Consider the following 8,173-nt stretch of genomic DNA (forward strand, 5'->3'; position numbering starts at 1 on the left):
CTCACGGTGATGGTGCAGATGACTATCTTCGGATGTCGGAGTCCACCGCCCTTGATTGTTTCTACCGGTTCTGCAGGGCCGTCATAGCAGTGTGTTCGGGAGTTTTACTTGAGATCATCCACTCGTCGAAGACACTCGGAGGATCCTTGCAACAAATGAAGCTAGGGGTTTTCCAGGGATGCTTGGAAGCATTGACTGCATGCATTGGAAATGGAAGAACTGTCCGTTTGCGTGGCAGGGAATGTACAAGGGTCACAAAAACGGCTGCACTGTGATACTTGAAGCAGTGGCTACCTATGATCTCTGGATTTGGCACTCTTTCTTTCGTATGCCTGGATCCAACAATGACATCAACGTCCTAAACTGCTCCCCGATCTTTTCCAAGCTTGTTGAGGGTCATGCTCCCCCGGTGAACTATGTGATCAATGGTCGGCACTACAACAAAGGATATTACCTTGCAGACGGTATCTATCCAAAGTGGGCAACATTTGTGAACACTATCTCGAAACCTAGCACCCCCAAACTTTGCGAGTTTGTCAAGAAACAAGAAGCTTGCCGAAAAGACGTCGAGCGTGCATTTGGTGTCCTCCAGCAGAGATTTGCTATCGTCCGGTTCCTCGCTATGACTTGGTCCAAAGATCAGATGTGAGAGGTGATGAACTGTTGTGTGTGCTTACACAATATGATTATTGAAAATGAGCGAAACCATCCGGTTCCTCTGTCTGAGCAAGAAGCACCATATGAGAGAGAGGGTCCTCTTGCACAGCCTAATCACCGAGTGCCGACATCATGGGCCGCATTCATTGCTATGCTCCAGGAGATTCGAGACTCTACAATGCATCAACAGCTGCAAGATGATCTGGTGGAGCACATATGGACGCTCCGAGGCGACGCCAACGCCGACGCCAACACGTCTGTCTTAATTTGTTTCAAAACTTGTGAAATTGTGTGCTTCATTTGTTTCAGCACTTGTTAAACATTGTACTGATTTTCGCCGAATTTGTTTCAGCAATTTCCTGACTCTAGTTCGCCGAACTTGTTAAATTTTATGTCCAATTTGTTTGAAATATGTCAAATGGTCGAGGGTGGGGGTTTCCTGCCGGGGGGACGGCTGGAACTTCGGCGCTCCCCAGGCCAAATTTTCCTCCAATCCGAACAAAAATATCGCCGGATTTGGGTGTGGGGATCGCCAACGAGTGAAGATGCTCTAACGAGTCTGAAACAGTAATAATCCCTGAACAATATATCCATGGACGGAGAACAGAACTCACGGGATCGATCGCTTCATCGATATCGGTTCCGACGAAGCGAAGCTATCTGGACAGCGAGAAGGATGGAGTTGGCAGCTAACGATGCCGCCAGCGAGAGCCAGGCAAAGGCGGGGCACGTCGCCACCCCCACGCGGAGGAAACTTGCGTTTTCGACAGGAATCGCGCGGTGCGCCACCACGGCGGCCACACACAATGCAATCGGACCCCGTCGTGCTCTGCCCCTGGACTGGGCGACGCCAACGCCAGCACGGCGCGTGCGTGCGTCCGTAATCGCTCCGGCAGATGGGATTAGAGCATCCAGCTGTTTCTCCCTGAGACGGCGTTTGAAAGATTTCGCGGGGACTCCGGATAAAACGCTGGACAAGAACTTCATCATTCTCGTCGCGTTTGGACATTACAAGCGGAAGAGAACTCTGTGCCCAACCGCCGAGGTTTAAAATGTGGGAGAAAGAAACCGAGGCCAAGATAAATAATGGAATCCCTTGTTTCTCAACAACTTTGAAATCGCCGTTGCGCAATAAGCCGCTTGCTGTCTCACTACGAAGATTGCGCCTTTGCTTGTCGCATGCATCTCCCCCTCTTTAACGTTTGTCCACTCCAAGCAGAAGGTGCGGCGACCTCGCGAGCCCGCCTTGCTTGGAAGGGGTGTGTATCCATGTGACGACTTTTTGCTTCTCTCGCCGCCGCTGAGTTCATTGATCTCATTCTTTTTTTTTATAGTATGGATAGCCACGACGGGATGATGAGATGATGATGAAACTGTTAATGGAGGAAAAATTCAATGCCAACGCTAATGAAGACAAGCACTTCATCATTCTTGCCGCGCATGAACATTACAAGCGCAAGAGAACTATGTGCCCAACTGCCGAGGTTTAAAGTGTGAGAGAAAGAAACCGAAGCCAAGGGAAACAATTGAATCCCTGGTTTCTCATCAACTTCGAAATGCACTTTGGCAATGAGGATGCGGACATATGGAATTTCTAGATAAACAAAAGATGAGTACCTACGCATGTATGAGCCCATAGCTTAAGAATCAATGTACAAATTCTGGGGTGAAAAGTTTAGGCCACACTATTTTTGAGGATCAAATAAGGACGAGACAATTGTCTAGTACCATGGCATGACACAAAATAAAGCAAGAGGATTTCTACGATGCTCGGAGGTATCGATTGTATGCATTCGAATTTTTAGGCCCAACTCGAAGCCTAGCCCAACTCAAGTTTTACCGAGATCAAGTGGTGACTAGGGTTTCACTCGAGCCGCCCCATAGGAATGTCGCGGGTGTCACCTGATCATTGTCCCTCGCAACTACCTAAAGCATATCTTCTGAGTATAAAAGGAGCATAGTTTTTTATATAAAAAAACATTTCAGTTGTCCTAAGTTTTGTTTACGAATGAACTCCAAGTCAAGCGATTCCTAACTTCCACATCACACCATTAAAATAGCTAGCTGAAAATATTTAAAAAAATAGCGTACCAAGCATATCGCATCATGTAAATTGAACATTTAAGCTATCCTGCACCATACCCTACTCTGTAGTGACACCTCGCACGCCACTAACTAATCTGCACAGAAAATTGTTGAAAATCGTTGGTGTCAAACTTCGTCGAATTTCTTATGCTAATTTATCTTTTCACAACTGCTTTGCCTAATTTGTTATTCGATCGCAACGCCTATGATCCGACTGGAATCAAACGCTAGCAATACTACCGGTACTAGCCTGTGTTTTCAGTGGTCTGATGATCGACTTGATTTGATCTCTGCCTGCCAGACTGCTTGCCCGCCTTGCCAGACAGCAGTTGGTCCAATTCCCGAGACGCCTAACGCATCCGTTTGTCCAGCGCCAATCACACACCTTGGATCTTGCTCTTGTATTTTCTTTTCATTGCATTCTACAGGCAGGTTTCCACTGGTCCCTTGCTTAAATAAGAAGCCCAAGTTGGACGATTCTATTGCGAGTTCGATGCACTGAATCTACTGTCGTAGATTTGTTGTTTGAAGCTGGCACGAGACAGATTAAGCGACTCTTTGCAACTCCATCATCTTGAAAAGGCAGGGAATAAAGTCACCTGATTGGTTTCTTGAAGATCTTTTCCTTGCTTTAATTATTTGATATAAATAGATTATTGACAGGTGAAAACATATTCGTGGGACCGGCTTGTCATCAAGCCCAACTTTGATACAAGATCACTTTGCCTCCTTACCCTGGATCCTGGGAATATTATCGACTGCTCGTCGATGCATAATAGATGCACTATCAAGTTATTACCACCCGTCTTCTCGTGTAATTGCATGACAAGTCAACGATTTGTTGTACAAACACCTATAGACACACACTAGCAAATCCATGTACCGACACGATATCGAAGCTGATTTTGCCTACCACAATGCACTAGAAAGATGATTTTTTTGAATCACTAAAAGATAGTACTCCATAATTGTAACCGAAGTCAAAGAGATCATCGCCCCATTATTGATCCAGCCGAAATGCCCCATTTATGTGGAGGTCGGTATTCCAAATGGGAAGTTCATAACGATGGGTCGAAGATTTTTCTTGACCATGGAGTTCAAACAATCCCCCTTTCGCGGGAACGAGACGAGACGATGGAAAGTTTATTTTCTTTTACATATGCCTTCCCGATTACACCTTAAATGCACACGTGTGGTATGTTGGGTAGTCGGTTAACAACATATTTTACTTTATTAAGCAATAATTGAGAAATAGGCCACCAGTGTTTCATTATCCGCACAATGAAAAAAGAGAGCATCGAGTTGAAGCCACTATTGAGGAAGACCGTACTTTGTCTTAGTTTGGCGGGATTCTTTTTTTATGTATGTAGGATAATAATCCTTTCCTCAATCAATACATTCTACCCTCTCCCCATTATTGATCTAGCCGACATAGGTACAGTAAAAAAATGCCCGCTCCATTATTGATCCAGCCGAAAAGCCTAATTTACCCGAGGTCCGTATTAAAAAATGGGAAGTTTGTGACCGCGGAGTTGAAACGGTTTCCTTTTCGCAGGAAGGAGAGGGTGAAAACCGTAAATTTTCATTGGCAGATGGCTTCCATTTACACCTTAAATGCGCACGTTTGGCCAAGTAGTCGCAACATTTGCCCCGTGCGGTATGTTGGATAGTCGGTTAACAATTTAAAACACACACTTATAAAAGTTTTAAACATATTTTACTACTGTAATTGAGAAATAGGCTACCACCTATTCATTATTCACATAAGTGGTACCACAATTTCTTATACAAAGAAAAAGAGAGTAATGAGTTCGAGGCAGTTTCGAAACCCTAGTTCTCATACCTAGTCTCTAAGCATGCACCATGTACGGAATTGTATAGAAGAGATCAAAATGCATGAAACTAAACAAAACAACAACAAATAAGCTTAATAATGTAGTCATCAGAGCCCAAAGAAACAATCAACAACTTGTTGATGATACTCAGCATGGCAAATCATGGCGTGGCGTGTGGAGAAACGAAGGTGAAGAAGACACCAAAGTGGGCCCAGGAAGCCGCCGTGGCCCTAGCTGTAGCCACCATGACCAGCCCCCATAACTTGCCACATTTCTTCGTCGAAAAAAAAAGAAAGAAACTCGCGATATTTCCTGGCGGTGGGGCCCACTACCCTCTCCACTTTCCCCTCATATATTCCCCTTCCACTCCCGAAATTCCAATAAAATCTCCCCCAAAAACCCACCCAAAATCGACTACCGATTTCCCCGGGATCCCCTTTCCCCCACCATGGACTCGCTGCCGCCGGCCGCCGGCGCCGGCGGAGGCGGCCCCGGCCCCGGCTACCCCGAGTCAACGGACTCCTCCCCGCGCAGCCGCGGCGGCGACTCCTGGGACGAGCCCTTCCCGTCCTCCGCCGCCGGCGGCCCCGGCGGCGGCCGCCTCCGCCTCATGTGCAGCTTCGGGGGCCGCATCGTGCCGCGGCCCACCGACAAGTCCCTCTGCTACCTCGGCGGCGAGACCCGGATCGTGGCCGTCGACCGCAACGCCACCCTCGCCGACGTCCACGCGCGGCTCTCGCGCTCCCTCCTCGCCGGCCAGCCCTTCACGCTCAAGTACCAGCTCCCCAACGAGGACCTCGACTCGCTCATCTCCGTCTCCACCGACGAGGACCTCGACAACCTGGTCGACGAGTACGACCGCGTGGCCGCCGCCTCGTCCGGCGGCGGCGCCGCCTCCCGCACCTCCCGGATCCGCCTCTTCCTCTTCCCCGCCAAGCCCGAGTCCTCCTCCTCCCTCGGCTCCCTCCTCGACGACTCCTCCAAGTCCGAGAACTGGTTCGTCGACGCCCTCAACAGCGCCATCTCGGGATCCTTCGACGGCATCCCGCGCGGGATCTCCACCGACTCCGCGTCGGTCAACTGCCTCCTCGGCCTCGAGGACGACGCCTCCCAGCACTCCCGCTCCGGCCCGCCGCCCGCCGACGACCCGCGCAAGCTTCCCGCCCCGGTCGCCGCCGCCGGCGGCGCCGGGAGGCACCCCCACGACGCGCAGTCCGTGCCCGACTCGCCGATGCTCGACAAGAACTCGTCTTTCGGCTCAACTTCATCGGCACCATCTCTGTCGAATCTGCCCCCGATAAGGGTTAGGCCGGACGAACGGCAGCTCGCGCCGCCGGTCTCTGTGGAGGATCACTTCGCCCAGATGGGGATCTCGGAGCAGCAGCCTCCGCCTGTGATGATGGGGTATACTATGCAGCAACAACAGCCACAGGCGCCGATCCCTGCCATGGGGATGCCGGTTTCCACCATCTCGCCACCGGAGGCGCCCAGCCGGGTCTTCTCTGATGATGAGAGGTCTGATCATGGGGGTGGAGCTCGGATGCCCCCAAAGCAGGAGGTTCCACCCACTGCCGACCCCAACAACAGGTAAAAATTCCTGCTTTATATTCTTATTAACTAACTATATGATCCTTGGGTTGCTGAGTAGAGAAGATCAAAGACTTATGCGCCACCTATATGTTCGATAAATTTTTCAGGGCCATGTACTACAACGATATGTCGCCTCGCAATGATATGAAGCGGGACATGCCCGTGGGAACTGATGCGGCAAGCTACCGCGCTCCAGCGCAAGCTTCAGAAGCTGCCGTCGCCGCAGCCACGGCGCAGCAGCCACCGCCTGGCTATGTCTATGCACAGATGCAGCCGCAGCAGCACTTACAGCAGCCGCCTCAGCAGCAATTACAGCAGCCACCACAGCAGCAGTTACATCAGCAGCCGCCACAGCAGCAATTACAGCCGCCGCCTCAGCAGCAGTTACAGCAGCAACCACAACAGCAATTGCAGCAACAGCAGCCTCCGCAGCAGCAGCAACATCAGCCGGCTCCGCAGCAAATTGTCACGGCAGGGAATCAGCACTTCATTCACAACCCAGCGACGGGCACGTTCATTCCGATCCAATCTTACTACCACCAGCCCGTCCCTCAGGCAGCGCCACAGCAACAAGCGTATGACCCCAATACCGGCATGTACTACATCCCTATGCGTCCCAATGCGCCTCAGCAGTATAGCATGCCTCCTCCTGGTGCTGCTGCCCCTATGCCTGCTCCGGCGCTTGTTGAAAGCGCACCGAAGCCAACCGTGCCGATTGCTCAGCAGCCGGTTCCTCAGCAATATATGAAGCCTGAATTGCAGCAACCTGGTATGTACCGAAGTGCTGTGCCTGCTGCCCCTGTTCCAGGGGCTAATACAGCCCCGGGGTACCCTGGAATGGGTTACCACCATGTAATGCAAACCCACCACCATCCGGCACAGCAGCCTGCGGCGACCATGGCGGGAAACTATGGGTATGAGTATGCTGATCCCCGGGCGCAGGTCTTCTACTCCCAGGCAGGCGCACCACCTGCATCATTGCCACCACAGTATAATCCCATGGGATCACCTGATGCCAGCCAGGCTGACTTGAATCAGAACCGCGGTTCATAGCTACTGCAATGGTGAATTCTGGTATGCTGCTTGTCCTAGAGGTAATCCTGCTGTTACTTATCACATTATTGTTTATTACAACTTACACAAGTCAATGGCAAACAGTGGATGGTGTCATCGGCTGCTGTACATTTGGGCTCAAATCAATCATGCATCTGGGGCTGTGATTAGAGGGGTTTCAAAATAAGATCCAAATGGTATGTTTGCTCTTGCCTTGTTGACACTGGGAGGGAGTTTCTTGTTGGTTCTGTTGAGGGTCCAGTTGCCGATGTTGGAGTAAGTGGGGGTGGAAGACCGTGAAGTGTTGGATTACAGTTCCAATTGCTTTGTCTTATTTTTGAATAAATATATAGTGTCTAAAAAGCTCAGTAAAAATTCGGAACCGAGAACTCATCATTTGTGTAGCCCTATGTATATTTAAACTCATGGAAGGTACTGAGGTTGAAATTCCAGATATATGTGTTTATTAGCTTGCTTGTACAAACTTCATTCGAGTTAAATATGATACAGTCTTTGTCCCTTATATTTGTATTATTGATATTGATGTTGATACCTTTCTTCTGGTTTTAATACATTGACTTGAGAGCAACAACCGGCTCACTCCAGTTCCCTCTATGTTTCCTTTTGCTTGAATCCTTCAACTACATTTGGGTTGTTATGCAACTGGCATTACAATTTGGCATTTCTACATATTCTACTTGTAGCTATAGGCCTTTATAACTGGGTTAGCAAATGATTGTGTTAGGTAGTGTTCCTATCCTGATCTTTGCTGCTGGAGTTACATGGTGGTTGAACTAGATTCTTTATGAACGTTCATCCAAGAAGATTAGTGTCTTGGAGAGACTGTGATGGACCAACTAATTCAACCTTAGCATGTTACTAGCAATATAGCATAGTTTGAACTTTCTTGTGTTGCGATTCAACCAAGGAGATAAATGTCTTGGAGAGATTGT

The 8,173-nt window shown here is 49.4% G+C and overlaps 1 protein-coding gene across 1 annotated transcript; it reads left to right on the top strand.

The window, feature by feature from the left end:
- Positions 1 to 5,025: 5,025 nt before the first annotated feature.
- Positions 5,026 to 7,743, top strand: LOC124664417 (putative mediator of RNA polymerase II transcription subunit 12). Its single transcript, XM_047201943.1, has 2 exons — positions 5,026 to 6,164; positions 6,275 to 7,743. The coding sequence occupies exons 1-2, from the start codon at positions 5,026 to 5,028 to the stop codon at positions 7,218 to 7,220; spliced, it is 2,085 nt and encodes a 694-aa protein (XP_047057899.1). The 3' UTR covers positions 7,221 to 7,743.
- Positions 7,744 to 8,173: the final 430 nt, after the last annotated feature.

Source organism: Lolium rigidum, chromosome 6 (assembly GCF_022539505.1).
Source record: "Lolium rigidum isolate FL_2022 chromosome 6, APGP_CSIRO_Lrig_0.1, whole genome shotgun sequence".
Classification (NCBI taxonomy): Eukaryota; Viridiplantae; Streptophyta; class Magnoliopsida; order Poales; family Poaceae; genus Lolium; species Lolium rigidum.